Source organism: Lagopus muta, chromosome 2 (assembly GCF_023343835.1).
Source record: "Lagopus muta isolate bLagMut1 chromosome 2, bLagMut1 primary, whole genome shotgun sequence".
In the NCBI taxonomy this organism is placed as follows: domain Eukaryota; kingdom Metazoa; phylum Chordata; class Aves; order Galliformes; family Phasianidae; genus Lagopus; species Lagopus muta.
This window is the reverse complement of record NC_064434.1, coordinates 98,896,897-98,922,343: the sequence shown is the minus strand read 5'-3', so window position 1 is coordinate 98,922,343 and position 25,447 is coordinate 98,896,897. Positions and strand designations below refer to the sequence as shown.

Below are 25,447 nucleotides of genomic sequence, written 5' to 3'. Positions count from 1 at the left end.
TGATCACCTGAGGTGAGCCATGAGTCAGCCAGAGGAGCACAGGTGAAGGCAATTCACCTGTGCTACCGGAAGGGGTGGAGCCTGGCTCCACCCCTCCTGGACCTATTTAAGAGCTGGCTACCAGAGGGGAAGGATCTCTTCTGGAGATCCTCCTCTTTTGGTATCTTCTAGTGAGCTCAACCCAAGGGTAAGCTCTTCTACTTATTCTCTTTTGTGATCCTTGTTTGCTTTGCCTTACTCTTTTGATTATATTGCAATTATAACATCTTGATATCTATTGATTATACACAATTATATTGTGATTATAACATCTTGGTTATACGCATTCACTCTCTGAGGGAGAGAGATCTGGTATCAATGATTTACCAGGCCTCCAGAAGGACAAAGTTCTCTTAATGAACAGGTATTTCACAACATGAGGCTCTATATATAGATGAACATTCACATCAAGTAGGAACTTGTCACCATCATTTTATATAAACACAGCAGTGAGTGGCAGACCTTTGCAAAGCCTTTCTCACCATCTTCTACTCTCCCTAGTAGCACTGCCAGTAACTAAGAAGTGATTTTAAATCTAGTAATAAACTCAATTAACAATTATGAATCTTATAGAAGATTTACTGAAATATTTTTTTTAAAGATAGCATTCTGAAGAAAAATGCCGAAATCTAAGTTGTTACTCTTGTTTTCATATGTAGTAAACGGTAGTTAAACATATTCCATAAAAACATATATATTTTTTAAATTTTAGTTCAAATTTGTTTTTTTTTTTTTTTTTAGAGAATCATTAAGAACATTTCCAACCACTTGGGAACAGGAAAATAAGCTGAAACTATGATGAGGTCACCACACATTCTGATACCTAGTATCATTTAAAAAAAGAAATCCCACACCTTATGATGAAATACTGTATAAAGTTTTTAATTCTTTGTTTATGAAATGAGGATATTGAGCATGCTACCCATTGAACAGCTTTCAATTCTTCCTGTAAGCAGTGATGCAAACATCTGAAAAGCTACGTAATTATAGGGAGAAAGCAGGGATAAAGAGTTAAGTTTTATCAATACATATTTTAGCAAAATTAAGAGAATACATCAATATACAAACAGTGAAGGATTTCACTGACAGAAGGATAAGCCTTAGATGAAAATAAACAACTTCCAAAGCAATGGATTTTTCTGCAATCCATCTGTTTAAATCTTCACTAGCAAGGAAGAAGTAGTAGTCTGCCATCATTTCATTGCATTCCTACCAAGACATCCCTTCTCTGGCCATTTCAATCTCTACTTGTTCCAAGATAACTTCAAACAGAAAAGCAAAAGGAAAGTCTGTTCAATTAGCACACTGAGCACAGTACCATCTTTCCCTATACAGAGGCATGCGGGAAGAGGTTCTCACATCTTGCAACAGCCACCCTCAGTTGGCTTGGTCTCTCTACTATATGTTCTGAACAAATACAGCAGCACTCAAGGAATATTCAATATGAATGGTGCAAAAGAACATACAGAATTTCCAACGCTTCCTCTGTCGTCCATCCGTCCGCCAAAAAAAATTAGCTGTTTTCATTTGAGAACAGCAAGAGACCCTTCTTGGCATAAAAATATTCCTGTTGCATGACTTTCATTAACATAACTAGATAGCTCCAAGTGGGTACCAAATGGCATGACTTACATTCACATATATCTTTTCTGCCATGTGCCCAAGAGTTGCCTGTATCTTGAGAATATTACAGTTCCAGCTGACTCAGCACAGTAAGCAATCCACAGTCAAACATTCAAAAATGTGTGCTTAAGGCAAGAAGCAAGGGTTTCCATGTCAGTAATTTTTATTTGTAAACATAAAGCAAATTGCTAGCTTATGAATGTCAGAATCAACTGAATTTCCTATTTGATACTTTATCTGATGTACTTTATTATCTTGCATAAATATCACAGAGAAATGCAAGATATCTCCACAAAAACTTTTGTATTCTGTGTTGACCTAAAAACAAATTTTTAACTATTGCCCATGTATTTAGGATTTTAATTGATTTTACTCACAAAAATCATTTAAAAAAAAAAAAAACAGACAGTATTCCTCCCTCTATGGCATATTGCTTTCAGTGATTTCCATAGGCTATAAGTACCTGAAATATTTCTTTCAGAGGAAGTATAGAATCACAAAAAATACCCTAAATACTTATGGAATTGAACAGTGGCATGGTACGTTAAACAAATAACAAAATCCTCAGACTGTCTACCGTGTTCAGTATCTGGTATACTAGCATCTCTAGTTCTTTAGCTCTGACAGCACCAGAGGAGATATATCTACAAAAATAAAGATACAAAAGATGAATCACAATTTTCTGCAAAATGACATCATATTATAAGTGAGATTTAAGAAATACTGAAAGGAGCAGCTTTGAGTTCAGTATCTAACATTACGATAAAAGTGAAATTCCCATAGAGCAGTGCTCCATCACCATGGCAACCTTGCAAGGTAGCACAAAAGAGTTCATCTTTATGCAACACACTTTTATAAAATCCATCATCCCAAATGTGACAGCATGTACTATCTTTCAGGTCTGCTGTGACACCACAATGCATTGGAGTTATTAAATATAACCAATGCCTCATTTATTACCAGTCAAAGAAGTTACTCTTTAAATGCAAATGTTTAAAATTAAAATGAAGGGTTTAATCAGTAAAACTCCTCAACCTTAAATTACCATAGGGAAAGCAACAATATCAGCTCTGCTCACATTGTGTTTTAATATAATTTTAAAATATTAAACCTAAGATTTATGCTTATTTTTTGACAACTACAGTATGACCTTTAGATGTAAAACTAATAAAAGCAGTATGACCATGCCCTTTTGAAATATAAAAGCCTGTAATCTCAAAGCATAAAAACTATACTAATAAGTGATTACAAAGGGGATTATATTGCAACCTGGAGAGTGCATGTTTAACAATTCTCAAGACGCTCTTTTTACCATGTAATTTATTAAACTTAAAACATAGTTAACAGCAAGCTTAGCAGGCAAACTGCCTCAAGTGCTCCAGGTTAATTTTACTCCAATTATTTTCTACTGAATGTCTAATTGTGAACAACTCCATGTATTGATCTCTTACTTGAATCAATTTCTTCCTCCACACCCTTCCCACCCCCCCCCCCCCAACCAATCTCTATGACCACACAAGGAGATGAGAAAAGAATTGTAATAGATCCTTTTCTTGCACAGAAACTGGATCTTTCTTTTCCCCCCCAAATGCCACTTCTTATTTTGAAGAAGCATACAAAATAATATCTCTAGGGGAATTAAATAAAAGTATGTTAATTCTAATGAGACAAACTTAGAAAATAGAGTGATGAGGTCTTTTTTTCCCTCCTTTGTGTTATTTTTTTTTAATACATGTATAAATCTAGAGAAAGGTATTTTAAGTGATAACTACACTATCAGAAAATACATAACACTGGCATACAAAATGTAAACAAAGTTCTCAAGGAACCCCAAGAATGTAATGAGAATGACCTCAAGAATGTAATAAACTGTAATAAGAATACTTTTTTTTCTTTCATATTAGTGTCTGAGTATATTAACTCCAGCATGGATTCGATAGTATAAATACACATCCCGACGTAGCTTGGTTTCAAAGGTTTTGTTTCTAGGTCAGTGTGACTATCAGGCATGTATCCTGAGATAATGCCATAGTAATGTCAGCAACAGAATTTGCATTCTTAAGAAATAACCTGCCCAAGTAAAACTGAGGTTTTGATAATAATTAGACCAGGGATGGTATAAGTGTACTTTCATAATAAACGTAGCATATAGCATTAATGAGGACAGAAAGGAAAATCAAAATTATCTCAGGAACCTCAGGTCATCTGAGGAACTCCTTACCCAAGCACTTTCTGAATTCCAAGTGATTTAATTGGGCAGAAAATTAGGAGAAAAAAAGAATGAATCTAAAAAATGCTGTATCATGTGCACACACAACTCAGAAATTTTTCAACTTTCTTACACTCACAGGATTCTGATGAAAATGAATGATAAACAGCCAGAATCAACAGTCAGGCAATTTTGAGCAACTTCATGTTAACATAGTTAGCTGCAGCTCTAAAAACAATTCCATTTCAATATTGTCCATATTATAATTCTATTTTACATAATACCCTATTGTATATTCATCTACATAGTAATTAACACTAACTTCTAAGCAACTTGGATTTAGAAATAATTTAACTTGCCATACTTGGTAACTTCATAATAACTAACTTGTTCTCTATCATAGATTTGTGACTTAATCTATTTTTGTTACTATGGAAGACTGTGAATTGTCTTCTAAATTGTAAGCAGCAATTTCCTTGCAATACACTTCACATACAAAAAAAAAAAACATTTATTTTTTGGTTTAAAAATGTATGCGTTTAGAAATACAGAATGAACAAACAACCTAATTTTAATCATAGGAGTTTTACTGTGGACTTGTGTAAGAGTAGGATACCATCCTCACAAAGTTTAACCAACAAACAGCAACACAGATTACTGATTTAAGGTAGAATTAAGGCTACTCCATAAAGTTCAGAGACAAAATTTCACTACATTTAAAGCTGTAATGTATCTGCAGTGTGCATTTTAAGTGCTTAGAATGCAAACACACTGAGGTTCTAGTCTGAGACTTTCTTTTCTATGTGTAAAGGATACTGTGTGTCATTCGTAAATAAAGCAGCCTGAAGGTTAGTAGGTGGGTTTTTTTTCCCCTTCACTTCATTACAAGCAATTCAATGACAAGTATTCACAGTTTAGCACAAAACCAGATTAATAACTGATACAACAGCTGGTTTCATGGCACAAGATTGACTTTCATACTATTATAGCCAAAACCTTTACAGTAAACAATGCAGCAGCCTTCCCCTGCTTCCTCTCATATAAATTTTGATCAAAAGTTGTTATTCACAAGAGATGAATTATGAAAAAAATCCCCCCTATAAGGGTACTGGGTTTCAAATATCGGTGCCCCAGGAACACCTCTACCAAAACCTGAATTCACCACAGAGGTAGCAATAGCACTCTTCTGGAACTTCTGCTTAGAAAAAAAGTGCCTCTTTGAATGAGTTGATTAACCTTGATAGCCTCTTTCATCACTTGAATACAATGGACTTACTGCTTGGTATGTCTTTGAGTTCCACCACTGTCAGCATTCACCAAAGTACCTCTCACTTTAGACTGACCACTCGTAGCAATTGAAGAGAGAGGCAATAACTACAAGAAAATTTGGCTCTAGCTTTAAATGTTATTTAATTTAAAAATCATTCAATTTCCACTATCCATCACAACTGGAATTGTTGTGGAATCCTGATTTTAAAGAGTGGTACTATTTCCTGTATCTGAACAGTAAGGCTGGGATAATAAGGAACCAATTGTTTTCTTTTATTCAGAATAAAAGACAGAATAGAACTTCAACAGAAGATTCAAAAGAAGTAAAATGCTGAAAACAATACTTTGTCTTTAGTCCCTATTTCAGTATATAGCAACTAGCAAAATAGAATCAGTTATCAACCAGCAGCTCACACCTTGTTATCTAAAACCACTGACAACTAGATGATATAAACAGACTGATAAGAAGTGGACACACAGTATTTTAAGAAGTTACAAATTGCCATTTAATAAGATAATCCATATAGAAACCCTCAATGGATTTTAAGGCATTTTTCCTCAATCCAAATTAATTACTAATATGATTTTTCTTCAGGAAAGTATCATTATGTCGTTACTCACTGATCTGTAATTCTAGAAGCTCCCCTTTCTCCACTAGTCTACATTTGACATTTAAATCAAAGCTTCAGGCTTTACAGTATGATATGCCAGACTAAAAGTATTGCACCCTACCCCGCCAACTTCAATTTTCACACTTTCATTGACTTTCATAATAGCAGATATGTTCAGAACTTCTGAGTTCTGGAAGTAATTTTACACCCCACGTTCTATGCTCATCAAAATCTTTTCTGAACATGCCTAAGTTAAATAAAAGAATGCGAATGCAAGACCATGCAGTCCCTCTGGCTGTTTTGCTATCTGCTGCAGATCAACCTGTTGCAAGGCAATGACTCTGCTTTTACTCAAGTAAGGGTTCACGCTGCAGCACAGCATAATTTCCAGGTTTGGTGATAGCCAACATATAAATATTTCATATATTCCTGCAATCTTTATCTTTTAAGGAATTCTTTCCAGACCTTCGGTAGATGAGTAAAGAGAGATCAAAGTCCTAATACTTCATATGCTATTCATACACTGATCAAATCATAATCTCATATACAAACAGTTACTGAAATTCAGGTTAACAGTCCATAACTGAACACCATTAAAATTATAGGCACTTTTTTAAAGCTACTTGGAAATAAAATATTTTAACAGATTTGAATTGAAAGAGAAGAAATAAAATCTAGAACTTATCCATACACACTCAGGACTGCCAAATGCTGTGCCGTCTTGGTGACATTGCGTTCAAATCTTTGCAAATTTATAACCTGGGTTGTAACAGCCACAGTTTAGAGTCCCATGTGTCTAACCTGCTAGTTTTACGCTTTTGTTACTCTCTTTTTATGTTTCAGTAAATATATTAGATAATAAAAAAAATTGTTGCTTACATATGTGGATTATAATATTTATTTTATATACGGCCCAAGATAAATCCTGTTCATTCAATGCAGCCCAGACAAGCCAAAAGGCTGGGCACCCCTGGAATCCAGCTCATCCACTACTTGATAGACAGAATTTTCCAGTACTAAAATTCTCTTAGCACCCAAAAGCACTTAATATTTCTACATTTATTGTAGAACAACACTGCATACTAAGCTAAATACTGTAAATTTTGTTTGGCACAATCTATCTAGTAGTTAGGTTAGATAAATCTCTATTAGCTTTGCAATGCTTATGTCTCATTGCAAAGTTAGTCTTCACTACTAAAGGATTTTTTTTCCTGTAAAATTAATAGTAAGAATGATTGACTGCCTCTGGTTGTATAATTCAATTTGAAGTATCTCAAAAACGTTACTGAAAATCACTCCTATTTGCCAAAAGGCTGACAAGCTATTTGCACAAAACCATTGAAAGAATTCTGGGAGGTGTCAATAATGAATAGGATAACTGCTCTCCAGCTTGATAACTAAAGAGAGCTTGCTGATAAATTTTAAACACATTCAGCATGCTGCACTGTGCTCAAGAGTCACTTCATATACCCATTGCTCCTGGATTTATACAAAAGTAGTTCTGTAACAGAACTACTTCTGTTTCAGATTAGCAGACATTTCAATGCATGAAAGAATATCTGTGCACGCACATATACATCAATTCCTCATACCATTTTTAGATTTTAAAAAATAAGGGTTTTTTTTAAGCATTCCCCATGTTTGCATATGAAAATATAACACCTTGACTTAGGGGGAATATAAATGCTTGAGTATTCTAACTCACGCTCTACCTATTCTCTTTTTCTTCTCCATTCAGTTCTCTTCCACCAGTATGAGCATACTGAGATTTGAAACATTTTTTCCCCATCAGTTTTTTAAGCTTATAATACTGTTCTTTAGGTGTAAGTATACAGAACTAACCAGAAACCTAATACCATGAGTTAGCTTTCTGAAAGTATGAAGGTAGCTATACAATTGCATATTACATTACATTTTGGAGAGCCAGAACTTATTTAGATTAATTCCCTTTATTTAAGGATAGGCTATATAAAACTTTATGAAAATTTTGGACGAGACAGACAGAAGATCTGGTTGAAGTGAGCAAGTCTAAACCTCATCCCTTTTATACCATCAACTGCAGAGGCAGATAAAGTAAGTCTTCTCTTATACTGATTTCTTTTCTGTTACTATCAAGTCCTGGCTGGCATAAGGACACTGATACTTAGCTTTGCCAATGGACCTACGGCAAAGCACTTGTTAGGCAAATAAAACAGACACCTGCATAGCACTTGAAGGCTTTGGGTTTTTGTCTTCGTTGTCTTTCTGTCTTGATAAGGACCTACTGCAAAATATCGTTATAGCACGTGCATCTGCTTATATCATTATATTTGAAAAGATCCTATTGTGTACTGGGGATGATCAAATCTATAACCTAAATATGTAATATTACTTTTAGATATTTCAGGATTAAGTTACAGCAATGAGTGGAGGAGGATGCCTCAAAACAGCTTTCTTTTCTCAAAAAATAAAGTTGTCATGAACTTAAGTAATTTTGTTATCAAATCAATTATGAAAATCGAAGATATGAAAGCATCAGAATTAAAATATACAGCATTGTTGAACTCTTTTGATCATACATCAAAAGTGACAGAATAAATGGAGTTCTTCTTTTAAAAGATTAAATGAATAAGTAAGTAGCTTGCACTAAACAAGTCTGCAAGGTCTCCCTAACAGTTTTCTTTGCAATCTCAAGCCAAGCTAGGATCTTCAGATACTGAAGGATTATCAGGTTTGGGTTTTGCACACTCCTGTAAGACAGCTCTCCTCACTTCCCACTAGTCGTGAATTTCTTATCCCATTTCAGACAACTGTAATATAAATAATCAAGTGGATGGATGAACAGCTTTATTAAATATATGTCTGGCCCTAATTGCATTAGAACAGTCAGTTCTATCAGAAAATAATTTGCAGAAAATAGCTATGTTTTAAAGCTGTTGCTGCATCTGCCATAACTTTTTCTTAACTGTGGGAAGGCAGTAGCTTTTTGGTGTAAAATTTTGAACAGGAAGAGTTCCCCTTACTAACTTGCGCCAAAGTTTCTTGTCCTCTCACAGCTGAAGCATCTCACAGTGCCACAGGCATTTAATCAACAAAGCACTTCACAAAAAAAAAAAAAAAAAAAAAAATACTATCACATAACAATGAAAAACTCTGCCCTTCAGAAAATGGAAGAATGAAAGATCTGTTAAGTAAAGAGCCTTACTCACCCTTTTCACATTCTAGGTTGTTTTGTGTTTTGGCTTGTTTTTTTACTCAGGACAACAATCAAAGAACACTTCATCTGTATTCACACTGTTGTCTTGATCATAGGAAAATTGCAGACCTTCAGTGCACAATAATTAACTATCCCTCCAAATCCAATTAATATTTTGTCTATCATCTCTACACAAGCAGTGGCTTTGTTCTTGGTCCAGAGAAATCTTGTTCAATACTCCAGTTGTTGACAAAAAAAAAAATGAACAAAACAAGGCAGGAGGAAAAGTCTTCCAAGTATAACTAAAGAAAACAGCATTCAGAGTTTTCCCTTCTTTTGTTCTCTTGTGTTACCTTACTGATAAAATTCTTTTCCAAAACCACATTGACTGACACTGCTGTGCATTTGGCTTTTTCCTGAATGCCTACATACTATCAAAATTACTACAAGCTCGAATACCGAAGCAGTCCAAGGGGCTCCATTCAGAGCTCTTAAAAATATGGAATCTTGCTACTGAATAAAAGGCATAGCAATTCTGGAGCGCAGAAAAACATTTCTTCAGCATTAACCATGAGAACAGCAATATCAGCAGTCAAGACCACTCCTCATTGATACACAAACACCTGCTGAAACTGTCAGTAGATTCACAACAGGCAAGACAACCACGGAAAAATATACTTAAAGGTACACAAACATCATGCTTTAACTGCCATTTAGGTCTCATTGTCCCTCAGCGCAATGACAGATATTCTGCAACCATGAACGTGGCAGAGCTTAGCAAAATGATACATTCATTCTCCCAAACAAAAACCGAATAAAATGAGGCCTTACAAGATGAAATAAACATATATATTATGCATTTTATACATACAACACGTTGCAAATAAAACAAAATGGACTTTTTTCCCGTATACTTATTTACTATTAATATTACCAGCCAATTTAAATTATATAGAATGATAGTTGCCAGTGTGGTTGTAGTTCGGTTTTATTCTATCGCCAATTTCTCTATTTCAGCTTTCAAAAAACATGATAGTATTTCTTTAGTGACATTTCATATACACAATTCTCAAACAATCCCTCTAGATTAATTACCTGAAAAATAACAGATACCACAAGCAAGAAAGGATTGAACCCAAGTAGGAATCTGCTCAGCAGATTATCTGAAGTTAGCACACTTACCATAACGCAAGACAGGACAAACTATATAGCAAGTATTTCAAATTTGCTTATCTAGGTGACAGTGGTACAAATTAAATGCTGTCTAAACATTCAGATATATAGTGGGGTTTTTTTTGTTGTTTTTTTGTTTTTAAAGTAACACCCCCCCCCCCCCCCCAAGCAATCCAAATGTCTTATTTTGCATTGTCTATGGTTTTTCTAAAAAAGAAATTACATTTATAAAGGATCTCCAGGAAGAAAACCTTCTCCAGTGGCAGTCAACCCTTAAATGAGATCTAAAAGAGGTGCAGCCAGGCTCCACCCCTTCCAATCACAGCTGAATTGCCTTCACCTGTGCTCCCAGGGCTGACTGGGTCCTTTCCCCAGGTGCTCAATGAGTGGTTCAGGCCATGACTCAACAGTTCCCATACAATACGTTCCTGTATTCTTCCCAGTGGCACTTAGTCAGCTGTCTGTACATATATTTCATTCGTTATATTAATAAATTATCAATCAATAACAGGATGTTTAAACCTCAATGTCTGCTGATCTACAAAGTGTAAAAATGAGCAACAGAAATGAGGGGGATAAGATGCATCTTAGCAATTGGCATTCCTTCTCTCTGATGGACAACAAACTATCAAAGCAATGTTTAGGCTGGAACTATTCTAACTTCACTTACTTAATGAAATCTTTTTTTTTTTTTTCATATGTTCATGGAGAAACTGCAAATTCCCACTTGCCTTCTTGAATTTTAGCTAGAGTAAAACTGAGAGTTAGTGAAGTATTTGAAGTCTTCAAAAATAAATGTAATTCTGATAAAGAATAATAAGTCCTTCACTGAAACAGACTGTGATTCCATTCTCTCACTTTGTATGAGCATGCTGGAACTAAAGAAAACTACTTAACTCACAGTGAATACATGTTTGTATTACAAGGTTCAAAGAGAAATTAAATATTAGAACACCAGGTTCAGTGTTTAAATTAAATCCCTGGATGCTAGAAGTTGGCATCTTATTTCTGCCTAACTCAGAGCATTCTATGGACTGCGTTAGCCTCTGCTTTGTAAAATTTTCTGGCTTGGATCACAACTTCCATTCCTCATGGAATTAAACAGCTTTGAATAGGCATTTCTTCCTTTATCATAGAGCAGGAATTAACAACTCTACTTTTGCTGCTATGGCACTGATGAGCACTGATTCACTATGGTAAATATGTTAATAAAGTAAAAGCATTGAATGCCACTACATTCCTGAAATATAGGTTGTTCACCTGTCGCATTCAATTTAAAGTACTGAAAACACATGACCACAACAAAATGTTGAATTTCTTTGTGGAAGAGCTAGGCAGAACTTTGAGAAAGACTGATCCCCTTTTGATGCACACTTTCATCCACTTCGGAGGCTTTTCTATGAAGATGATTCAGTTTTCATTTTAGGCTCTGACTTAAGGGAATGCTTTGAATGTTTGCTCCAGTTAGTCCACAAAGAGTGTTATGTTTTACTTTGGTGTTTTTGGTTTGATGTATAATTCCATCTATACAAGAAACATGATAAAATTATTCCTGGTGAAATAAAACTGAGTCCACTGTTTTTAAAGTCTAACGATTTTCTTATGTTACCACAGTAATTTCTACATTATGTGTGATTCATAGGCTTCAAGGCCAGGAGGGTTTTTTTATTATTATCTAGTCTCATTTCCTGCATTATACAAATTACAGGCTGTCAACATGAGAGACCTCCTCTTTAAGTACTTTAGTGACTAAGATCCTAGGAAAAATATATTTTTAGTCTTTCTAAAGCCTGCTCTTCTGACTTGGGTCTCAAGAGTATGCCAACTAGGTAGAGAAGTAAAGGCACATTGTTGCCTCCCAAGATAGGTAATTAGCATGACCTAGATATGTGTACACTTCTCTTAGTTATATGTACTTATTCAGGGATACATATACAAATCTTATAGGTGTTCTGAAAAGGAAAATATTAATGTGCGTTAATGTTACACTTTCGTAACAGCTCAATAAAAGGAGAACTTCTGAAAACCTGTTTCATAACAGGACCATGCATTTCAGAAATCATACCAAGTATAAGTCTCCTACCAATTTTAGAACAATGAATAAAAAGAAAATGCATGCATTTTCCTGAAAGAAAAAAGTAAATGACACAATAGGGGTTTAAGGATGCCAACATGGCAGACATTTTTATTACATCTTTTCATTATACAATACTTGATTTTGAGGCATTTCTGAAAAATAATTTATGAACCATAGCAGAATTGAATGGTTTCAGAGCACCATTATTTATCTGAGTATGCACATATGTCATGAATGCATACAGACGTGTCCGTTAAACATGTATATGTTATTAAGAATTGTAGAAGGATCTGTCCTTCAGAGTTAGCATTTTACTCTATGTATGTGACACTTCTCAATATTTTCAGTAGGAATACAAAAATATTTCTTCACAGTAGCCTAGGCCACTCATTTCTTTGCTCTGAAAGATATGTAGCAGTAGACTAACACAGGGGCTCAGGAGGCTCTATGCCAACACTTGTAGGCTTGTCATTTGTCTTTTCTCAGCCTTAAATGCAATATATGGATATACGTGAGATAAATATGTTGCACAGTATTCAGTTATTCATTTCCAAATTTAACTTCATTGTTCCAATCCTGCACTCAGATACTGTCACATGATTTTAATCTGCTGAGCTCAAAAATTTCTCCTAAATCTCATGCAGTTACAAAGACAAACAGGATCCCAATTTGAATAACTTATTACAGACCACTGTAGGGCTGAAAATACTGCTAAGGACCCCAAGAAATCAGTTCATGATTGAGACAGGTGTAGTTGTGTTTGAAGGATAATGATGTAAGCACCTTCAGGTAGCTCCAAAATTTACATCTTGCATAAGTATCCAGGGGAAATGAAAACATATACCTTGTTCAGTACCTATACCACAGTAGTCTGTAAGGTACATACATTAATCTGAAGTCAGATAGGAATTTGGTGATCCTCCATATCATCTTTGTGGTCATGGAAATATTTACCAGTGCTACAGTTTGATGTAACTACTCCTAAATAATGCTTTTAAAGTTGAAAACTAAGTAGTAACTGGTCAGTAACCAGAATTAATGGAAATGATATTACACTCATTTAAATTACGCATCCATTCATAGTGGAAACCTCTAAATCTAAGTTGTGCATTGTTTTGCACAGGTACAGTAGAAAATCATAATTATCATTTAAGGAAGTTTTCTCATTTGCTTGCAAAACTAGCTTTTAAAGATGGTATGCCTATAACAAGGGAAGGCAACTTTTTTTTTTTCTTCCATAAGGACTTGTGCAATTAGTAAGAGTATTGCCTCACAAAACCAATATCTTAAGTAGAGCCATTAACTGAAAACAATAAAAGAACCAGCTCCTCATATAATTATGAGAGTGTTTGCAAAACCCTTCTTTTGAAAAGGAAAACAGTTTTATCCATCACCTTCATAATACAAATAAAATTCCCTCTACTACAGACACCTAGGGTTAACGAAGCAGAAAACCACAAAAGTTATATTCAATCTTGGAAAGGTGTTACTATAGGGTAGAAGTGGACTCACAAAGTTTCAGGGTTCTCAGCTACCAGTTTAGAAGCAGAACATTAATGATCACAAGAAAATACTTAGTATCCTTTTCTTTACGTCGGCACTAAAAATTGGATAACAAGAGCTTGTAATGGAGAACAGAAGCCAAACATACTAACAATTCCAGTAAAATCTAATTAGCTTACACACACTTACTGCTAAATTTTGCAGTCTCAGTAGCCCCTTCTCTGTCCAAAGAATATGCAAAGACAGACAAGAAGGCTTAGACACAGCTGATTTTATTCGCTCCCCACTATGTCGCCCTCACCCCTCATCCCCACCCCAATTCCAATAGCTGAGGTTGCCCCTCAATAGCTTTAAAGAAGATGCTAGTGAGTCAGTTCAGCTATTTCTCTTTCGTAAGAGCCAAATTCTAATTTAAACATGCAACACAGTGCACTGGAATCTATTAGAAAGTTACAAAAGTAGGCTTTACAGGAAATGCTTGTGTGCTTATCAGAAAACTAGTGAGGGTGCCAACAGCAAACAAGTAATACAGATGATTCTGCTTTTTTTCAGCAAAGTAAATGAATTCAGTAAAGATTAAATTGCTTTCCCTTCCTCTTATGCCTGAAAACCAGGTATTTTGATATGTATGAAAACCACTAAGAGAATAATAAATATGCAACTTTGTAGCAAAGTCCACATTCCATTGTTCAGGTTCAATTCCTGTGAAAATTTCCTCCTTTGTGCTTCTGAATTTCCCAGTTCACTGCACAGTTTTACTGCTCTGCTGATACTTAATTGCTCTGGGTGGTCCCTGAAGTGAAGATAGAAAGTTACCTTCAAGCAATTAAGAATGGCAGGGTTACAGAAGGTTTTGAACATGAGGAAAGAGATATAAGAGTGCAAATTATATTGATTAATTAAAAGACTTTAAGGAAGATCGAACAACTCAGATTTTCTAATGTTTCTAAGTAGCCTGGCATACTATTATGACCATAGAAATGAGAAATATTGTAAAGAATAGGTTAAAAGTTTTGTACACTGAGCTTCTACTTTTACAAGAACAATTAATTCTGACAAGACTATTTAAATATCTTTTTTTTTCCAACTCCTTTGTGAGGCATCATTCCTTGTGGAAATACATAATCATGTGCATTTAGAGAGCACAGTCCACATTCTCAGTTACAGTAGTATAATTTTAGGTTGTTTTTCTTAATGGTTCTTCATATTCAATAAATTGCATTTCTTTAGAAATTGTGATAGTTTTTCCATCAAATTTATTAAGTTTGGATGTAAAGAAATAATAGATATTTTGGAAAATTCTCCTTAGGTTTCTTGCCTCTTTGCTCTTAATTGGTGGAACTCCACTGTGATTCTGATCAAATTAAATTCAGTAGAGATTTCTGCTATAGGTGAGATGTACAATCTCAAATTACTTTTGATTTTCACTAAAATAGTAGAAACTGGAGTCTGTTTGGATTTGTTCAGCTTCCATTTGTAGGTCCCAAGAATTGAATTTATTCCTGCAGTACAACCTAGAATAAAGTTGCAATCCTTAGTGTCACTCTGAAGATGCATTTGATTCCATAATGGTATCAGATATTCAGAGAATGAGGAAAGGAGGAAGCTCCAGAATATGCTACCAAATATCCAAGGAACATGACTCTAAAATCTCTATTTCATAGAAAATGCATTTGAAATTCATATGAAAGTCATAAAGAACTTTACTGAAAGCATATAGACTGCCTCAGCTCTTAATTCTTGTTCTTCAGAGTGCATAAATGAAAGCATACATATATATATAACAACAAAGAAATGCTTGCTTTAGCAAGAAATGCCTGCTTTTCCAATTTCTTCCTTGCTTACCTGCTCAAAAATATTCTTTTAACCCTACAGAGTGACAGATCTGCTGCTTGCTATCGTCAGTAAATGCCCACCTACTTTTTGGCCTGAAATCTTTCATCTTGAAAGAGCTTTGATATTAAGATTCTTTGTCAGCACACCCATCTTCTGTTGAAATCTATGCTTATAAATGGAGTCCAGTGTTGAAGAAGCCAAAGTTTAAAATATGTACCATTATATACTACTATGTGTTCTGAACAAGTAAAGATCTAATCTTTTGCAAAGAAAACATTTTTTAACATTGCAGTGCTATATTTATTTATTTCCTCTAAATATATAAGAGACTTATGGCATATATATATGTATACATATGGTACTTGCTCATTTTGAGCGATATCAGAATGCTTCAGAATATGGCAATATAGAAAATGCTTTATTTTGGTCATGGAAAAGTGCTGGGCATGGTTTGGGCCTTTCTTCATATAGTTTTCTTGACATCTACAGCAGGTCCTTACAATCCTTATTCATACTGCTGGTCATGAATCAGCTATCTGAGATACAATTTGGAGCATATATGCCTCAAGACACAATCTGGACTTTTAGTGATGATTATCTCTTCAGAGCCACATACATCAGGCAAAAAACATCTTCAACAGTCACTTTCTGCTGCATTTTTCTCTTTATGGAACATAAATTAACCACATCTCAACATAAAGGTGAATCTGCCACTCCACACATCAGATTCAAGGCTTGCTAGGTATCATTCACTGAAGTGGAAATCACTTGTCTGTTTTAATGCATCACAACTTCTACATACATAAATATTTACCCTTCTGATTAAAACATTTAAAGTATAGATTATTATGATATTGAGTTTGAAGAGATTAACCATCAAAATGTAAAGATAATATAAATATCTGTTAGCTCATATAGGTACAGGCATAGGTGCATGCATTACAAACGAGAACTGAATCACAATGTTTTTGTGACCAGTCACTATTTAAGCAGATCTCTTAAGAAAAAAATTGTCACTGTAGAACAGATATTATGCCTAATTACTTCCCCTTGGAATGCTTTGAAAAAAACTTTTGTTTAAAGTTCCTTAATTCCCTTCAAAAGCTAATTTTCACTATGAAAATTTCAAGTTATTTTTACGTAGAACGTTTTTAAAATTATTTTGCTGATCGCTTGGTAGATTACACAAAACTTTCAGAATGTCTGTCTGAGCCCTGCTAAATGTTTAGTTATATTTAAGGGTAACTTTTCAAACATTAGTAATTTGCTGGTTATCAGAAGAAACAGCTATGATATTGAGCAGAGAAACGTAGGTTATTCATATTTATAATAGAATGTCATTTTGATACAATTTCTGTTACCCAAACTTGGCAATCTCATTCCGAGTAAAATGCTTACATTAGCTCAATTCAATCCCAGTTATGAGTCATGTAAATAAGCTGCTCACCTGGAATATATTATGATGGGAACAAGTGCTGAGAGTCAAGAAAGCCCTCAGTTCATGTTTTGCTCTAGCCAAAACAAAAATGCCAGCAGCATTTAAGAAGACATATAATTGAATCCATGTCAACAGGGCACCTAAAGAAAAATAATAATCTATGCTACAGCTCAGTGCCATACCAAGGCTTCTACATGACTTCTGGACTATTGGTGACAGGCCTTGGAAGGGTGAAGGATGCATGGCTCTCAGATCCACTTTGGAGCAGCACAGACAAAAACAGGTGAGCACTGGCTTCTCAGCAGTCCCAGGAGTTTCAGAGAGTGTAGGAGACCAAAACTGCCTTAGTTCTTTGAAAACAGTAATCAAAAAAGGGTGAACATATGGTTGCATAAATTCAGACAATTCCCCATAATTTGATAAGGGAGGTTACTGACATAAAGTGCTGTTTGTATTGCATGAAACATGCATGATACCATGTCCTCAAACAACTTCTTACCTGTAGCATATCATTTTAATGCTCATGATTGTATAAATATTTATTTATATTATTGTAATTTCCCACTGCCTCCAGTTGTCAGTTGAATTATACAACTGATAATCAATAAAATTCCATTGTTATAGATAGCCAGTGGAGTCACTTGGCTTTTACAAATGCAGTATGATTCTTTGTGCAAATGCAAAACTCACTCTTTCTTGGCAAGGAGGTTGACACAAATATTGACATTCTGAGGTCCGTCTTAAGCATTTACATGCAGTACACCAAATACCAACACATCATAAGCCTGTAATCTAACACAATAAATTTTAAGTTGTAATATCAGTCATTCAGTAAAACCATTACTGCTATGCTAAGTATCATTTCATAGCTTGTTATGGACCTGAGTAACTCACATGTGATTTAAAGCTGCATATTATTTCTAAATAGAACAGAAATATGAGCTTGATGTTTAGATACAGAATAAACATAGTCAAAAGTAGAATATTTGTACAGAACTAAACTATAGGTAAAAATATGCACAAGCTTAGGAGAATTGCAATGAAAAATGGAAGCAATACATGTCACTATATTGTAGTAACTGAATTATAAAACCATTTTATTGCTCATCAAAAGAAAATGAAGAGAAACAAAAGAATCAGGGGGAGGGATAGGATGGAAATGAAGCAATTGAGTGTTTTACATTAGTTGCTGTGTAATCTTAGTTACATTGCCATTCATCATAAAATCTGGGAGGTACTAAACTTCTGATGAGGTACAACCTATATGTGAAAATGACTGTGCTATTAGACCTCCTACACAGCATGGAGAAGGCAGACAAAATTTCTGATGGCAAAGCATTTGTTTTCTCTGAAATCAAACAAGTGTTCTGAATAATACATTCAATCACTCTAACAGCGACCATCACATTTAAGATTTGCTTTCCCCATGTCTTTCTACCAGCACAGCTGCAGCATGCTTATTGCTATAGTTATATACAGGTAGGAGATTTCCAGAAAACAAACCAACAAAACCTGGTACTTCTGAAGAGACAGAAAGTTTATCAGAAAATAAATGAATGCCAGTACAATTAAAAGTCTCTGCTTCTTTATAAAATTAGGCTTAGCATTTTCAAGCAGTAATGGCTGCTACAAAAGCTCTGGGATTTATGTTCTGCTTTGTGTCATCTGGTTCTGCACATGCATGTATGACCTCAAATGCTGACAGACATTTGTAAACACGGTGATATCTTCCCAACTTTGTTCTGCCTTTCTATAGGAGGCAGTGACAGCTTTGTAAATATCGACACTGCTTCAATAAAAACTCTGTCAGGAAATTATCTGGAGTATTTCAAGCTATACATGCAGCTAAGTGACAAACGGCAGGTACATCCAGTGAGATGCTACTGGATTTTGTACAGTGTGCCCACTTGGAAAGGCTGCCTCACCTCTCTCTCCTCTGTCTACAGTAAGACTCTGGCCTGTCACTGTCCTGTCTTTGAGGCATCTCATTTTGTAGGGACATTGATACTGTTTTTTCCCCAGAATCTCACATAACACCTATGAAAAGAAACAGGTGGTGCTTCAGCCACTTACACACTTCTGAGCAAATTACATATTAAAACTTCCTAATGTTTTTATTGGTTATGTTTACAGCTGAAGATAAATTCATGGTGTAATTACTCTGAATCCCCAAATCACTTTTGTTACCTAACTCTAAAGGAATTCAAATTATAATGAAAGACTGAAATTAGTGTGAATGAATCCAACACAAAGCTTCACTTTTGTCTCATCTTTCCATCACTCTCCTACTACTTATATTCTCACATGTTATAAATATGCATCACAGCTGTTTTCAGTTCCTATGTTTGATAATGTAGCTTTAACGTAGTCAATAATGGTTGATGACATGGTCCAATACTGACATATTTTCAGTTACAGGCAAGTGTATTTTGTATACACGTAAATCCTTTCCATTCCTTTGAACAGATATACGCTACTATATGCAAAGAGGAAGCACTGCGGTTATCAAAACATAGCACAAAAAAGGAAAAATTTAGTAAAAATAGTAAATGTGAAAAGAAAAATGTAGTAGACTGATTTGATGATAGGTGACTGGTGTTTATGTCATGTAGTACATTGTTACACATTAAATGTAGCTAGTATAACCAATGTCATTTTTTGTGAATATAACTGTTAAGCCTTTAAAAAATAAAAATAAAAAATGCCCAACCATTGCATGATATTTTTTTCTAAAATCTGCTTTCTATATCAACTGTTAATCATTTATTCATATTTACATGCTTTCGTCCTTTTAAATAACAACAACAAAAAAACCCTTCACTGATGCATATATATTATTCTGTGTATAGAGTAAGCTAGAAAAAATAATCCTTAATAATAACAAAAATGATCAAAAATGTCAAGATTTGGTTGCTACAAAATGTCACTTTAAGGTAACTTAAGGTAAAAAATATCTATCATTATGTAATGAAGTATTCATAATAAGGAATAAGGAAGTCATTTGTACAAGGTACTGTTAAGAAAAACGCAAAAAAGATCAACCAAGGAAGAAACAAAACAATCCTGTAAGAAATAAATAAACCAGGTTTTAGTTTACTTGCTTAAAACTTCCTAAGCAAGAAGATTTACGTGTTCAGAACACTCATAACCCTTTAATATTTTGCTGGCGATAGCTAGGTAAGTAGTCTCTCCAGAAAGTCTGATATGAGGAAGGAGACACTACAGGACTGCAACTACAGGCTTTGCATCACATGTACTTTCTAGGTTTGGAAACACTACATCAGACAAGACAGTAAGATACATTGAAGTTTGTTTCTAGTTTGAATAGTTAGCGAAGTACTATGACACAAATTGGCTTTCTGATAGTTACCAAGAGTTGGCACACCCTGACACGGACTTAGGATAAACAGAACTATATCATTACTCTATAACACAGATTTACATACATTAAAAAACCAACTTCTTATCATAAGAATGCATGGACATGATGTCTGTGCGTATCCTCATAGCAAAACATGGTGTTTGATTATACAGGAAAAAATCTTGACCCTACTTCACATGTTCCCTGCAGAAATAAGGAAGTAAATATAGCTGCCATTGTTCACATCAAAAAATAAAACTGAGTAACAAAATCTGAAATAAAACCCACACTTCACTTTGACGTTCATTTTTCACTGTTCCTTTCTCCAATTCTTGTCTCAGATACAATCAAAGTTATTAACTTACAAGAAAAATCTCAGGGCAAAAGTGACCACCTGATAGCAGAGACTTGCTGAAGTCAGTTGGGATTTAAAACTTACATGGAGCTGTGTACGGGCCCTGGACAGATTATCTCCAGATAATTTCTCTTGAACAACATTATGTGGGGTTTTTTGTTGTTCTTTTTTTTCCTGTTCCTGGTGGTTTAAACTACAATTCTTTGAGAACAGAAAAATGCATACCTCAAAACATGGTTGTCATTTCATTCTGAATGCTTTCTATAACTGTAGCCTCCTTTATCACTGCCACATGTTACATCTCTCGCAAAACCAGGAGGCAACCGTTAAAAACAACAGCTTATCCTTTAGATACTTCTCCTTACCTCAACATCCATGAAATATTTACTTAAAATATACCTACCTCAGTGCAAAAAGATTTACATTTATTTGCATTACTTAGACATACAATAAAGTATACTGATGGCATTAAAAAATAAAGAAAATCATGTAATACCTTTACTTTTACCTATGGATTTGGTGAAATGGTTCCATGAAGAAAGCATTTCCAGACAAAAAGAGAATAAGAAGAGGAGAGAAACAACAGTAAGAGTCGTGAGTTATATGTAAATGCACTAATATTTAAACATGAAAAGGGACAAAGTTTAAGGTCTGAAGACAAATGGAGATGCAATCAATGTCATATTACAGATTTAGTTTATTTTTTTTTCCAGTCATGTACATGCAGCGAAACACAGAAATAACCCATGCTTAGATAAGAAAAAGTGACAGAAAAGTAACAGGGAACAATGAGTTAGGAGAAGAAAAGCCACTGATTTCTTTAGGTGGCAAAAATTGTACTCTCAGCATTCCAGAAGCCAGGAGCAGGTGCTTTCTGCAAATTCCACTCAGCCATGCATTAAGGTAAATGCACTCTTCAAGGCGTACAGTGTGACAAGCTCAGTATCTTCTCCCAGGAACTCCGAAGAGCGCTCTTGCGATTCATTTATCTTTTATAGAATCACCCGTTATTGTATTTTCGGATAAATACATGACATTTTCTTAAACACCTTCTTATTTCTCTCACCTCTTTTCAGTTATCATATTGCGAGAGGGGGAGTTCAGGAGGCAGGAAGGACAAAAGCTTACAGAGCAAACAAAAGAAAAAAAAATGAAATAAGGAAAGATGTGACTAAAACCATGTGTTTATTTGCAGCCAAAGACAGCTTTCAAGCATTTGCCCATCGTTTGCAGTGATGGATTTAAAGCAGCTACAGAACAAGAAGAAACAATGAAAGCAGAGTGGAAAAGGAACAGAGCCCATACCTTGGTCGCCCATCATCAGGTGCGCCAGACCTTGAAGGGAAACAAGAGCACAGTCAGCAATGAACAAGGGAGCATGGGAAGGTGGTGTTGTCACAGTGACAAAAATGTTTTGTGACAGGCATCTGTTTCCTATGAGATGTCTGTACCACAGACAGAAATCAAAGAGCATTTTTCAGCCACTGGTTGGAATGCTTTGGGCTATGAGAAATAGAACTGCAATTCAAACACTGGGTACTGTTTTGTTGTGTATTTCTTCTGTGCAATAGTTGGGATGGCAGAAAATACTAGAATGCTTCCAGATCCAACCAAATCCTTTAATAATCTGTCTTTATTGTATTTTCATGATATTGCTTTGAATACTTTGCTGGGAGGAGGGCTTCCCATCCTCAACTTACAAAAGGTTAAAAACCTGGAAAGTGTAAACCTGAAAAATGGGCTGGGTCTGGTCTTTTTCCCCTCATAAAAAATGAGCATTTCAGGTAATTAAAACAAAATTTATTTATCACATTGAAATGATAATGCAAGGGATGTCTCCTTATTTGTGTGAAATGTGAGAGTAGAATGAATACATTCCAGAGGAAGCAAATTACTATATATGCGGTACAAAACACAGAGCAAAGAAAATTTCAGAAAATTTAAGTGACAACTTCTGAATTTGCTTCATAAATCTGTGAGAAATACATTTTGCTTTATATTGGTAGTTTGAGATCAAATCCAATCATACCACTATAGATCAAGTGACATTTCAAAACAGATGGCCGTAACGATAATCACTCAACCAGAGCCAAATTTAGTTAATCTTTAATCAGAAATATTCATCTTTTTTAACACACAATAATGAAATGATACTTATATCCTCACTGAGAATAACATGGTGAAGGAAGAAATTTTGTACAGAAAAAAGACTTTCCACATTTCACATCAGGTTTATTCTCATTGAGCTTAAATCGTTTAGAATCCATTTTAAAAGTTCTTAATTGCTTGTGCTTATCTTCTCCATCAACTGTAAAAATGATACATTATTTTCTTATTTGCAATTAGTTATAGTTAATTCACACAAAGAAGGTGTGCAATAAAATATCCTACTCCTTATTGGAAAGCAGATTTCCTAGAGAGCTCCTGTGATTTCTACTTCACAAAGAAAATTAGGTGCACAAATGACTCATCGTACTTGGGGGTATTTCAAAGAAGATATTCCCAACTGCAATCAGATTTCACATCAGTTCAAGATCGCAAGTGATGTTTCAAATAGGCTAACAAAGGTTTTGCTGAATGAGTGCTTTTTAGCATCACCATTCCCGGAGGCAAATTGAACCGGAAGGCCTGATGTGCCCCATATCTTGAGCAGTAGATTCATTTAAAATTACAGTGCTCTGTAACTGCTGGGAGCATCCAAGGTTCACACCAATGTATGCACGAGCTGAATGTGATACTGAAGGGATGCCTATGTAAGCATTACTGGTAAGTACCTCATGGCTATGCTGCAGTTAGGAGAAATATTCCTAAATGCTGTTCTTCCTGTATTAGCGTAGCTGCAACTGAGACACACTGAAAACACAAACTGTAAAGACTGTTGTGACTCCTAGCGGAAAAATAGAAGGTAATCCCTTCCTAGCTTGACTTTTATAGTTATAAGGACCTAAATAAAAAGCTGAGCTTCAGGAGATGACCACTGCTTGATATCTACTAGTTTTAGTAATACCGCATGTGAGCATGGTCGGTTGTAAACTTGTGATTTTTATATAATTTGGAAAAAAAAAAAAACCACAATGGCAGAAAAGCCTCTTGAAAACATCATAGAAACCACTTGAATTTTAAGAGTCACTTACAGTGCTGTTCAACTAAAAACAGGAAGCCAGTGACTGTAAAAAAGCGCACTGCTCAAACCAAACAGCCATCAATTAAAAAAAGGTAGTACTAGTTCTCAGGCACTGCATTTTGCTTCACTTTGTATGCTACTTATTTTTGAAGCAGTAAGCTTACTTATACTTACTTGCTATGAGTATATAATGTCACTTACCTCATTTTATATTTTTCAATCTGTGGATGAAGACTGTGGAAGAGTGAAGAATTGCTATTACTGTACCTGTTTACACCGTAGAGGGGTTTAAAATGATACAAATAAACCCACCATGACAGCAATCACTGCGAGATTTTCAACATGACTGTGTGCTTATAATTGAGACAACCACAGTAGATGGTCACAGAAAGATCTAGTTTTGACAGGCCACATATAGGCATGCCAAACATTAATATTCATTTGTGCACCATTCCTTCATAATCAGATTGATAAAAGCCTTTTCTTTGTGAATTAGAAATTAAAGATTCAGTAGGAATACCTCCTACTGATCCATTTCATGTTTATACTGAACTTGGCACGAAAGTTGAGGGGCACAAAATGGGATAGGGGAAAATAGCATGAAGAGAGGCTATTTTCATAACCTTGTGTGTAAGTTCCATGCAGAGCACAGGCCAAAGAAAATTTTAATCATGGTGAACTTGCAGTGAACATGTTCAACCCTAGCACAATTTTAACAAAATGAGTACAATGTAACCTTTTTACACCATCAAATTCCACTTCATGAATACTAAAATCCTTTCTTTTCTTTAACTTAAGGAAATATTCAGATATCACAGAATTCAAAGATGAAAAACTATTGCTCAGTTTCCCAGTTCTGATTAGGATATACGTTCCATGCTTCCACTCTTTAGATATACATCTTTTGCAAATCTAATGTATGCATATGTATCCAGACTTGTGTTGGAATAAATGTAAGTGTGCAATTTTAAGAATTAGATTCAGGCAACTCCCGGATTAAGTGTTACCCAGGTCTTATCTTGCACTGCTGTGCATAAATGAGTATGTGAAATGAAACTGAACCACCTCATCTAGTTGTAATGATCTTAATTCACAATCGAACCTCATGTTGACACCAGTAAGAATTTCATGCATAGGTCAAACATAATATTAGTTACCTATTTCTTGCCTTTTGTGCTTCTGAGTTATAAATCCTATCCCTGTGTTGTTGAATAAATTTCTATTTCACAATGAAAACAGAGTTGTATTGATTTGTATGTTCTTGACATTGCATGCAATTAAAGCATCAAAATAACCTAAATCTTCTCTTACTGGTAACATGTATTTTTAATAAAGTTGCACGGCATCATGTATGTGCTAAATCTGAATATCTCACTTTGCCTTTCAGTATAGTGGCATAGAGAAACATGGTACTGATATTGGCAGGCATTTTAAGAGAGTTGCCAGTGAGCAGACAGGCAGTGGTTCCAATTGCCTTGAATCCTTAATAACCTAAGGCCCAATGGTGTCTGTCTCCTGCACTTTGGGTCACAGCAGTGTCAGGGCAGTCTCACTGCACATATGTCAGCTTACAAAATCCTGTATTTCAAGAAAGTGTTTAAACTACTGGGAAAAAAAAAGTTATAATTCCATTTAAAAAGGTAAAATCATTTTT

At 35.0% G+C, this 25,447-nt stretch overlaps 1 protein-coding gene across 22 annotated transcripts in view; it reads right to left on the bottom strand.

Annotated features, from left to right (window-relative positions):
- NRXN1 (neurexin 1) overlaps positions 1-25,447 on the bottom strand; it is a 633,554-nt gene that overhangs the window by 538,838 nt on the left and 69,269 nt on the right. For 15 of the 22 annotated variants that reach the window (XM_048936787.1, XM_048936790.1, XM_048936796.1 and 12 more), the window contains one exon: positions 21,975-22,004. The exons of 5 other annotated variants lie outside the window; for them this stretch is intronic. In XM_048936787.1, the coding sequence (XP_048792744.1) occupies positions 21,975-22,004 (30 nt within the window). Of the gene's footprint in view, positions 1-21,475; positions 21,793-21,974; positions 22,005-25,447 lie in introns of those variants that run through there. 2 more of the 22 variants (XM_048936817.1, XM_048936816.1) reach the window with 2 other exon arrangements.